This window comes from Bubalus kerabau, chromosome 10 (assembly GCF_029407905.1).
Source record: "Bubalus kerabau isolate K-KA32 ecotype Philippines breed swamp buffalo chromosome 10, PCC_UOA_SB_1v2, whole genome shotgun sequence".
NCBI lineage: Eukaryota > Metazoa > Chordata > Mammalia > Artiodactyla > Bovidae > Bubalus > Bubalus kerabau.
The window spans coordinates 61,698,699-61,711,222 of NC_073633.1; the positions used below are offsets into that span (position 1 = coordinate 61,698,699).

The window sequence follows — 12,524 nt, forward strand, 5'->3', positions numbered from 1 at the left end:
CTACAGTTGAACCATTTATTTCTTTAGGAATTTCTTTAACACTAATAATTAAGCACACCATAGTCAAAGGCATCTTTACCAAGTACATGGACTTTCTCCCCTATCTAGCTTCCAAAGGTACTACAAAGATATTTAGAACACCAGCCTTGTGGTTGTCAATATTTTGAGGTGTGTGATGAGTAAATGGAACACCTTACATCTTTCAGTGGTAGCACTGTCAAGGAGTGTTTATCTTTCTTGCCTCTCACCCCCCAAATGTAGACTATTTCAGAATGCATTACAGAGGAAATAAACAGTTGATTTTAAGTTAAGGATGAGCCTAGCAACCATTTGCACTATATTGATGTCAAAAGTACCTCTCTGCCAAGCTCTAAAATGCATCTTCAAAAACTACTGAAAATATCCAAGAACTTTAGTGATGAGCTACAAATGGACTTTAGTATTGATAAACAGAAGTCAATATGTATAGTGAAAGGGCAACTTACTGTGATAAATGGGCCCACCATCGTAAAGATCAAATTATCGACTATCTACGGCAAGGAAAAACCTGTCTATAGCTAACTTCTACAGGTGAGAGGAATTCGCCACAACAGCAATTCAGGGAAAGCTCAAAGCAACATGTAAGGAGAATTCATTAAAAATACATACAAAAGTAGGCAGCAATACTCTGTTAAATATATCTGTGACACCAGGCTACTGTATTTCTTTGGCCAGGCTTGAGTTCACATCTTTTCCTTTTGCAGAGAACAAGCTCCTTTTGGGCTACTCATATTACTTCTCAATGAGATTTAATTCAAATTTCACTTCCTAACACACCCTATTGCAGGAGAATCACCTCTGCATTCCTTAAAAACCATGTTACTCTTGGAATATTCTCTCTAATGCTCCTATTAGTTAGTTTCTATTGTAACTCAACTATATCACAAGTTGTATGTGGGCACCTTAGAAATGCCTCACTTTTTCATCCCCTCACATGATCTAGCACAGAGCTCTACCCTGTGCCTGATAATCACCAGATCAATATTTTTTTATTTCATCATTTTTGAAATTATTCACTAGAGAAGCCTAGGCCACACATCATGTCAGAGTTAAATGACGAAATGTCACACATCACAAGAAACACCCCAAAGAATAATTGCAAACACTGGCCTATCAAAAAAAAAAAAGTGGAATGGCAGTAATTAACCTCTTCAATGTCTATTGTTCCCAATTGATAGAATGTAAGAATTTCTTCCACAGTGAATTTAACCGGATACTCTATAAGCTACCCAATAAAAACTAAAGGGCAAATCTTGTACCATCTCTCCAATTTGGAAGCAAAAATGCAATTAAGCCAAACATCTAATGAACAACCCTTTCTACTCTATTACTCTATTCTACTACTCTACTCTACTCCCCCCGCCACAAACAACACCCTCTAAAATCTTTCTGGAGACAAAAATACCTGCAAAGGTACCTTATAGTGTGAGTTTAATAAAGTTCATGCAGCTAAAACTATTGATACATCTAACTTTCCTGTTTTATTGAAAGATCTGGAATGTCAGTTCATCCTGGGACTACTTTATTGCCACTAAATCTGTTGGTAGGCATGGACTTTGTTATTCTAATACCATGCTCTCTTCAGCTCTTTGAGGCCCCTGTATCTAGAAGAGCGTTTTGGAGGAATGATTAGATAAATGAATAGATGCAAGTTTTAGATGAAAGAATAATGTGTGGGATGACAAGTATGATATGTTTACCCAAGTAAACACAGATGCTGCTTCATTTTCTGTCAGTTGTATGGTTAATTCCCTATTATAAATACCAACAGAAGTATCTCAGAAAATTAACAAGATATATAAATATAAAAAAAATCAAGAAAGTAAGCCAGAAAATTTTGACCAATGTAATAGTATTCTGCAACTTTGATGCATTTAATTATTCCACTTAAACATTTCAAAAAAATCTATGGATTCAGAAGTAAACTTAAGTATGATCCAAACTGAGGAAAACTAAAAGCAGTGACACCAAAATAACTACGTAGGCCATACACACTACTTAGCTCTCCTTCCAAGTCATGGACTAACCCAACACCACCACTTTGTAAATATACATCTTTCATCTCAAGTGGGCCTAAACAAGAAGCTGAACAGGTCAAGCCGAAGTTAGAGCATATATACTCTTGAATCAGAAGGACATCCAGTATGGTACCTCTGCTTCATTCATTTGTTTATCTATTTACTCATCACACAAATCCTTAAGAATACTTTCCATAGCCTAGGGCATGCGCAGGTGAACAAAACAGACGTGGTACCTACTTCCATGTTTATTTTCAGAGAACTCAAAATGAAAAGTTGTGCATATTTATTCAAAATCAGATATAGTTTTTCTCATATTTTATTCCCAAATAAAAAGTGAATTCTAATTCTGTGCTTTCCCTTCCACACGACAAAGCAGCATTATTGGTATTCTGAGAGGGTGGGTGAAACTGGAGAGGATATTTAGAACAGAAACATGTCACTGGTCTCCTTTAAATGTGTGTTTATGGGTTTCAGGTTATGGGCACCACTGCTATGCACAGTCCATGAAAACAAGACAGGAGTCTGGGAGGTGTGAGCTCTCCTAAGGCTACTTTGGCCCTCAGGCAGCCCTCTGCATCACTTATTGAATGTGTGAAGTAACACACGCTCTAGCCTCTGCATTTGCTCCCTCATCTCCTAAGGGAGGCTTACAAACGGCAGCCAGCCCACTGTCCTGGGCCAACAGATTATTTCTTATTAAATATCTATGCTAAATATATATATATAAACATATTATGACATAAATATATATTTCCTCTATTGCATTTATGGCTTATAAATAATATGTCATGTGTGTTATCAGGACCTGAGGAGACAGTGGTAATTTTCACCAAAGAAATGTGTAACAGACAAAAGTCCTACTGCTTGGCTTTAGATGAGTATGACATAATTTATATTATTTAAGGCTTGCTTTGTTTTGTTATTCAGAGTGTCTTCATGAAGACCACATCTGCTTTTCCTGATTAGGTGATTCCTTGAACAAATATAATAGGGAAATATGTTACTTGTAGAAAAATGTGGAAACTTAAGCCTGTGGTTCTCTAACAGAGCTAGTAGCTGTAATGTGTTTATAGGAAATTTTATATTCCTATTTTCGCTTTTGTTTCTGTGCATAATTCCTACTCAGAAAATATCTCATTGTAGTTGTGTGAAGACCTGCCATTCAAAAGACCACCTCTCTTTATTATCATTTGCAATGTGTTTATCCTATCTTTTAAAATTTATTTTTATAGGGATTTTTTATTTGTGTTTGGAACCATCATTTTTAATTTGATGAAAGAAAACCAAAATGCATGAAAAGTGTTCATCCACTGTGATTTGTGTGACAAAAAGAACCACTGCACCAGGACAGAGCTGATCCTGTTGCTGTTAATTGACTATATTCTTTGAGATTTATGCATTAAAAATATGCTTTCTGTTTCGAAGGGATCACTTTGTTACTTTGTAGCTTTTAAGCTGATGCTCCGAACTTATTTTTCTTCTAAGATAAAGTCTCATCTATAGATTTTCAACTAATTACACATCTGCCAATACGTACTTAGAGGATACATTTTATTTCAATTTATTATTTGTGTTTATGTAGTGTGTCCCTGGAAATATCTGTGGAAATGAAAGGAAATGTTTAATGGTGTTTATTACTACTTTCTCATCGCCCTTTTTCTCTTTCTTTGCTCTCTCTCTTTTTTTAATAGCTCCAGTCAGTTCGGTCAAGCATGACAGCAACTCAAACTCGGCAAACTTCCAAGACACCGAGGACATGCCTGACAGATGTGTCTTGGAAGAGTCTGAGAGTCCAGGTGAAAGCCATTTAAAAATAGTCAAGTATAAATGATAAATTTGACACAGCTTTGGGGTCCTCGGAAGGGGGTGGGGGGAGAGGACATTGTAATGCTGTTTTCTTTTAGCAGCTGCACTGTCAAATTAATGGTCACCTCCAGGGGTCACAGTGTGGAGCTCTTATCTTTTCCTCTTTCATCAAGAATTCAGTTGGAGGAAGTACAAAGGCTTTATGACTGAGAAGGGAAGCTGACACTATTAGTTCATTATCATCAATTTTAGGCTAAACTGGTTAATAGAGGCAGAGGTTGGAAACTTGAGAAATGGCAACATTTTAAAATATTTCAAATGATGGGATCAAGAGGAAATGGAGAATTAGGGAGAAAAGAGAAAGCATTCAATAAAATTTACCCTCTGTCCAGGCTACTGATGTTTGTATTTTCTTTGTAGAAAGAATAGACAGAAATGTACTGGAAGGATATGTCCAAGAAAACTTAAGCATGAGTTTTTCTTTCTGTTTTGTTTTGAAGCCTGCCTAGTCTTAACAACGAATTAATTAAGAGGGGAAACAAAAAACTTATGAGAGTTGAAAGACAATTTCTGGCTCACTACAAAACCATTAAATGCTAGAAGATGCCTTATTACCATGAGCGAGTTAACTATCTTCCCTCCCTGAACATTTTTCTTTGCTGTTTTCTCTGGCTGCTGTGTACCCTCTACCCTCTCGCATCTTTGTGTGCTGATCCATGTATCAGATTTTTGATTCATCCTCTCTGTGGTCTGTCAGCTTAGTTAAGAGATTTCCAAATCTTGTAGCCTTCGCTGACAGGGGGCAGCTGCAAACAGTCCCCTGATCCTTCCCCGAGGAGAGCTACTGAGATTTAATTTTCAGTGAAAGGTGCAGCCTGCAATCTATGTCAGGTCCCCTAAGTCATCTTGGAACCCCAGTTGGCCCAGTGGCAATGGCTTGTATTTCCGTCCCCTCCACTACACCAAGATTCCTCAAAAGACGGACTGCTGCTGTGTGTCTGTTCTCAGCCACATTTCTGCCTCAGCATCCATGGGACTGAGAAATGGCGTCTTTAGCAATGACAGAAATTTTTCATCAGCACAACAGCCCCACCCACTGCCTTATAGATGTGTCCCACGTGAAAAGGGAGAGAGTAGTGGTAGCATTTTAAAATTACTTTTAGTTCTGACTACAATTGTCTGATTTTGACTAGGTTTTTAAACTGTGTTAATCAACAGTTTTCTATCAATCACCTTATCAGGCAGTTAAATCCATGAGTGAAGTTTTTACTGAAGTGTTCATTGGGGTTTTTTTGTAAGAATAGATCAGCTTTATGCTGTTTTAAAAGTAGAATAAATTTCGATTGTCCCTCAGTTATGAGTGTAATTGTGGTGATATTCAAATATAGCACAGTCTATCTGATTGGCATAAACAAAAGGATATATCAAAAAAGAAAGATCAATTAGAAAACAGAAGTGTTGATAAAGAATCTTAACTTAAAAAGTGAGTACCATTCTATACATTGGACATCATTAAACTGGTAATAAAGAATGAATTACTCTGGCTTTTTCTTCTGTCCATTCCTGCATTTTAAGACATCTAGCCTTATAGGCCTAGAAACCTCTGGAGAGTTCACTACTGGTCTCACTGCCTTCCACTGAGAATTTGTGGCTTGGTTGTCATGGAGACATCGTATTTCTCCAAGAATTGCTCATATTGATCCGTGGCCGGGCGTAAATGGCCAAGCGAGTGTGAGGAATAAAGGGGGCTGGGCAGTCCTATAAAATGACCAGGGCTTGTGGGGTGGAAATAAGCTCATAGCAAACACTTAGGTAAAAAGAAAGAAGCAGTTTTATTTTGTTTCAAGGTTTCTTTCTGCACTTTGGGCCATTGTCTTCCTTCTCTATGAACTGAAAGAAACTTGTTAGTCACTTGTCATGTCAGATCCTTGGTGCTTGTCCTGACACAGCTGTCAGCCTCGCACTCTGTGCAGTTCAGGGACAGCACAACAAAGAGGCGGTGGCATGAATTATTTATTGCTCCTCGTGTGGATAAAATTCTGCGATAAGAAATTAAGACACTTCTGACAGAGATGCTTGTTTAGTAAGAAAGATTTTGATGATAGAGTGCATTTCCTTGAAGTCTGAGCATTTGAGAAACAAAATTCTTAAAACTGAACATGAAGGGAGATTTGTGAAATTGGTGGCATGGTGGGACTTCCCTTGAACCATGAAAATATGACTGGCCACTTCTCAACGTCCAAAAATCAACTTCAAAATATCAAGTCATTCAAATGTAGAGCTCCAAAAGTATAAACATTACTTTGGTGGTCTAGTGACCTCTATTTACCATGTATAGGTGGTGTTGCTCTGGAAAGCATGTTAAACCACCTTTGTTAGAAGAAAAAAATAAAATTTGGGATCTTTAAGTGGTAAGGTTTGAGAAGATGTCCTCAAAACAGTAGAAGTGCTTTGGTAGCTAAGCTTATAACTGCATTATTATATTCATTATTTCTTGTATGGAAAGAAGCATATTTAAATCTGAATGAGCTAATCTTACCATTTTCACCTGGAATATTTCACTTAAAATTATTTTTAGCACTTTCATATATATGCAAATCCCCTAGTTACAAAGGTGGATGTGATCAGTCTTTTGCCTTTAATGGATATTGACCTTACATGGCTTTATTTATGCAATTCTAAATAACTAATGTATTTATTACATCATTTTTAATGAATATGCCAGTTGTTCAAACAGCATCCAGAAGGTGAAAACAAAATCATTTTTCTACTCAAGCACAGTTCAAGAGTATTGCATCATATATTGTTCTCTCCAAGTAAAGTCTTTTTTTGGCAAATCCTCTAAAACATTATTTTACTGAAACTTACATAGCTTTATATTGCTCCTATCAACTAGTTTGCATCTGCAGGGAATAAGAAACTTACAGTGCAGAGAAACTAATTTTTTTTAATGAAGTTGAAATTTTTAAACTGTTGATGGAGCATTTAAAAATGCCAGTAATAAAATCAAATTTTTAGAATTTATATAAAACAGTAAGATTAACTTTGTGAATTATCTTTGAACAAAATGGATTTTAACTCAGTATGTAGATTATTTTTTCGTTGACATCACTGCTTCACCAGCTGGGATGACCCATTTGTAAATGGGCTGGAGCTTGCATATAGGTCACAATTTAGATGCCTGGTGGAGTGGTCATTCACCTCCTCTAGAGGGCTCTACCTTATTCATCATGCCATTGTGATCTCTTTATTGGTTCAAGTTGAATACCCAGGTGAGTGCCTGCAGTCCATTAAGGTTGGGCAAAGCAGCTTTAGACCACAGCATTCTTGTTACTCTGACCCTGCCAGTGAACCTGGAGGTCTTGTCTGATAGGTTAAAGTCTCCCTCAGCAGTGTCTTTTCTTTGGAATAATTCATTAGCAAAGACTTTTGACTCACAGGTGAATCCCAGATTGAAGTTTCTGGCTTAGACTCTGTGAAGTCTACTGGCTTCTTCACCAGCATATATACATTCCTGGAACCTGTGGGAATAACTTTGATGTCTAGTAATAGAAGCACTGAGACAACATGTGAACTTACAGCTCCCTTTTTTGTGTTTTTAGGGCCATTAGGCTTTCTTTCTTTGGCTCTTTAAGCCCTGGTCACTTCTGAATCTGAAAGATGTTATCACAAAAATAGTTCAGTTTAGTATTTTGTTGGCTAACTTCTTATTAACTGTTTAATGCACAGTGATTGTATATAGCCCAATCCCTGATCTCCAGAATATTAAAAAAAAAAACATGTTCTTGGCCCCTTATCTTAAAAAATCTAGTGTGAGGTTCACAAATTTTATCCAAGTGTTAATGAGAAACCTTGAGCTTTTATCAGCTTATTGGCTTGGAAAACTAAGAATTTTACTCACTAGTGCACCAGGGATAGTGCACTTGAATATGGCTTCAGCTGAAAATAATAGTGACAAAGAAGGGTTTGGAAGTACAAAAAAAATGCATTTTCAGATAAGCATTTTTATGTCATTCTGAAGTAGTTTATAATCAGTATGTATTCTGCCATTAACAGAACATTTTAGTGGTTTTTATATAGCACGTTATGTGTGTAGATCTACATACATCATTGTTAATCAATATTATATTTGCATGAATCTGATGAATAAAACTAGGTTTCTTACTGTTTCGTAGAGGATACTACGTTGTGAAAAGAGAAGCTTTTTTTTTTTTTTTTATACTATTCTGGCTCATGAATCACCAGCAAAAATCAGGTAACAGAAAGTAGGACAGATTCAGGAGTGGAGTGTTGGAGATGGCTGATGATGATGCATGAAGCAGAAAAAATGTAGAATGTGTGAGCAGCCCATCAGTCATAGCCTTCAAGAACACACTTCTTATGACTAGTGCTAAAAAAAATGTTCTAGAAGAAGTAAGAACAATTTCAGTAGTAAAAACATGTAAGCTCTATCTTCTAGTTGTGTTTAACAACATCAATATTTTAAATAATTTACCAAAAGGGAAAAAGCATTAATCTAATAATTTTTAAAGGATATAAAATTCTGGGCATATATATGTAATACATATATAATACAATATTGAATATTGGTTTAGCTAAAGTAAATAATCAGCTTTTTGAGTTTTTGCCAATAGGAATGGGAGTTACTATGATTGGTCACATTATTAATATAAATGTGTTTAGAAGTAGTTAACTGAGGCACAATGCTCTAGTCAAATTAATTTAATCAAGTGATTTTTTTTTTAGCCTGCAGTCTGAGAAATACATTCTCTTTAAGAATGCTATAGCTCAAACCATATTTCAACTGATATTTATACCATTTTGTCCTAAAACTGCCATGGTGAGCTTCTCCAAGAACAATTCAACTGCTTGAAATTTATGGAAATTTATTAATTTCAAACTCAATTTATCTTGTTGACAACTGCTGATCTTCCTCAGTGATTAAAAAAATATTAATAAGATGTGCAATTAAAATAGTTACCTGAGGCTTTGCTTATAAGAATTTCTTTATTATATTAATATTTTATTTATATAGAGAAATAAATGTAGAAATTATGAGTAATCGCTTTCTTTCCTTCTTCCCTTTCTTGCTTTATATTTTTCTTCATATCCTCCCTCCTTTCATCCTCCTTTCTCTTCCACCCTTCCTCTTACCCTTCTTTTCTCCTTCCCTTTCTGCATTTCACCATATAACCCAAGATAATCTGTTTTCTTTCCAGGCAAACGAAAGCATCATTTATGGATAGAAAAGGTGTGCTCCTGCAAGCTGTGCTAATTGTAACTTCATCGGTAGGAACTGGATTTGGACAAATTAAGAAAACCCAAACATGCCATTTGTTTATCATTGTATATATAAGCTATGTTATTATTAGTCTGGTTATTAATTTGTGGTAGATTTGCCAGTACTTTGTTCAGAGTCATTACTGATCAAAAATATTCAGATTCCTCTAGTTTTAGGAAATCATTGTCATTTTGTGATTCCAACAAGTAGAGCAGCCCACAGACACAAATGTAATACCATTTTAGATTTTTCTTCCAGTTTACAGTTCCTGAATTATATAATCCCATTCGCTTTTAAACAATGTAACAAACAATGCTTTTAAATTTAATGTTGCTTAAATGTACTTACTCTAAAACTTTACCAAATTTGTTTGATTTGTTAGGTGAGGGCATTTATGTTTTAGTAGATGCTTTAATTTGAATCAATCATCCTATAGTAAATCTCATCTTTAAGCATGAAATGTTGTCAACAAAGTAGCCAATTCCATTTAGTCATCAATTAGCCCAAATAAGTGATACACAGTATAACAAAGACCAATCTTGTGCAGTCAAGTTAATTTAGACTTCTAATGACATAGAGGCTAATGTCTTTAGCTAAAGGTTGATTTTGTTGGCCATATAGATGTGAGCTAGGGAAGGGGAAACTACTGATAACACATCACAATTGATCCTTATTAAGTATAAACTCTGGTAGTTCTATTCCCAGAAAGAAGCTTGACTTTCTATTCCCAGAAAGAAGCAGGAATTCTCAAACTAAAATATGTGAAGCAATATAAACAGGAACAGACATAAAGTGCTGATCTATTAAGGCCTTCAGTGATCTGATTTATTTGCTGTGATTTATATTGTATAATTCCTGAATTTATAGAAAATCACAAAGAAGATTATTAGTGTGCACATGAGTACAAATATTGACTAATACATAGAAAAATGGAATTAATATGTTAAATATATGATACATATCTTTATATATCTATCTAATAGGGAAATTCTAGTCACTTCAACAAACACTTTTTGGGGCACCAGCATCAGATTCTGTGCAAGGGAGGATGCAAAGAGCAAGGTATAGGGGGAGATTAAAGAATAGAACTATAAAGTTGAAATAGTGTGGTCTCTTCCCTTAAGGACCTTACAATTAATTACTGACCTAAGTGAATATACCAGAACTAGACATCAGGTGACTGTGACTTTTTAAAAATAGATAAAAATATGTGTTGTTGTTGTTTTTTGCCCTAAAAGATGATATTACTTGGAATTCCTTTTGAGTTTTATTTCAGTAACATATTGTTAAATGAATAATGATGGAAAACTATCATCCTTTGAAAAAATTATATATATGTATGTACTTTCCTCAACCTCTGAGAATTGTCAAAAGCCACTTAGAACAAATTTCAAAATAAAAGGAAGATAGTAAGCTAAGCAATAGAACAGTTTCTTGCATGCTGTGTACTGGTTCTGAAAGCCATTACAAGGAGTACTCCCCAAAATATTTTTCATGATAGTAATATCAAATAAAGATATATCTTCTCAAAAGGGCAATTTTAATAGTTGTAACCATTAAATATGCTTATTAAAAATAAACTTCTTTGTTTTTATAGCTATGTTCTATTATTCTTTTTTCAAAGAAGAATAAAAATAAGTTTAAATAGTTGCCATATTAAGCATTTTTTCAGGTCCAAGGAAATCAATATTGAACCCTTGATAAATGTTTTATTATGTCACTAGCTATAGGAAATTAGAAGTAGCATAACTCTGGCATCACTAAAAGAGATTTTTAAGATTTTGTTGGTATCACATTTTATAGTTGCTAAAATTTAAAAATTCCTATCAAATGACTCCTTAAAATTTCCTTTTATTAATATGAATTCTGGAAACAACACCATTAAATATAAAAACTTTTAATTCCTAAAAATGAGAATTTTAGAGATAGACACTTAAATAACATTCCCTAATATCCATGTGCAAGTGTATCTATGATACAGATCCACTAGTCTGTTTAAAAATAATGATATTGACTTATGTTCAATATGTTTCAGGAATTTCTGCTGCAAAGAGAATTTGAAATAGTAAATTGCCACACAATTAAATAGAACACTCATAGGGTACCACAGCTGGAAACTCAAAACTGACTGCCTCTTATCTAGGTGTTTATCCTTTTGTACATCGAGTCTTAGGTAACAATGCAGTAATTATATTAGCAAAAGAAACTGTTTGTATTCAGTCTTCCTTGTTACTGTAATTAATAAATCATTTGAAAATTACATTGAGTTTCTTTTCTGGTAATAATCTTGATGATGCTTATAATTATATATTTTCCTCCATGGAATTCATATTTTCAAATTTGCAAGCCGGGATCTGTTATGCACTGTGGAGTTACACACTGGCTATACTGCATAAGGGAAGAATCTAGGTTTACGTGTCAAGATTTCACTGCCATGTGTCCAGGCAGCGTGTCCCTGCTCTGCATCTCAGAGCCTCCTTCCCCATTCATGTGGAGAACTCCCTCACAGGGCTCGTCCAGAGGCCCTCCATGAGGTGGTTTATGGAAAGCAATCTGAACACTGTAAAACAGCTCAAATATATGGTAAAATTTATAGCATTATAAACATAGAATGGTGGCCTCAGGCCTGAAATATTCTGTTGCTCTTTTAGAAACAAGTTAAGACTACGTCGAACATCTCACTATTAGAAAAATGCTGCTGCTGCTGCTGCTGCTAAGTCACTTCAGTCGTGTCCGACTCTGTGCGACCCCATAGACGGCAGCCCACCAGGCTCCCCCGTCCCTGGGATTCTCCAGGCAAGAACACTGGAGTGGGCTACCATTTCCTTCTTCAATGCATGAAAGTGAAAAATGCTAGGGAATATTTTACTAAGTATTAACATTCTATCTCAAGGTAGTATTTGAGTTATTTTTTTACTTCCTTCCTTGTACATTTTCTTCTAGTGTGATGTATTTAAAAGCCTTTTATAATTATTCATATGAACATTTTAGAAAAGATATACTTTCTCTTCAATCTTTGGAGGGCACATTATAATAATTGAACTTTTAAAATTTAAGTTTTATACCAGATGTTTTAAATGAAGGCTCAGAATGTATTAATTCCAATTGACTTTAAAGCCTTATTTTCATAGACTGGACTCATTCATGTAATTTTAAAATTTCTATATTGCATACATTTTTTATTACACAGTTATTTAAATGTAGTACTATATATCCTTTAGTTCTCCACAAAATGCCCTTTTACATGAAAAATGCTCAGTTGCGTCTAATCTCATATGGAAGTCATTGCTTTATAAACATGTACCTAGTTAACAATGTAAAATACTTCCAAAATTAATTGTGAAAATTAATTCAAAATTAATTTGAATTAATTTTAA

General features: G+C 34.9%; 1 protein-coding gene across 1 annotated transcript in view; it reads left to right on the forward strand.

Annotated features, from left to right (window-relative positions):
• The window catches only part of WDR72 (WD repeat domain 72), a 229,246-nt gene extending 219,439 nt beyond the window's left edge, over positions 1–9,807 (forward strand). The window contains exons 19-20 of the mRNA XM_055537915.1: positions 3,752–3,856; positions 9,086–9,807. Coding sequence (XP_055393890.1) covers positions 3,752–3,856; positions 9,086–9,141 — 161 coding nt within the window. The 3' untranslated portion in view covers positions 9,142–9,807. The remainder of the gene's footprint in view (positions 1–3,751; positions 3,857–9,085) is intronic.
• The last annotated feature ends 2,717 nt before the right edge of the window (positions 9,808–12,524 follow it).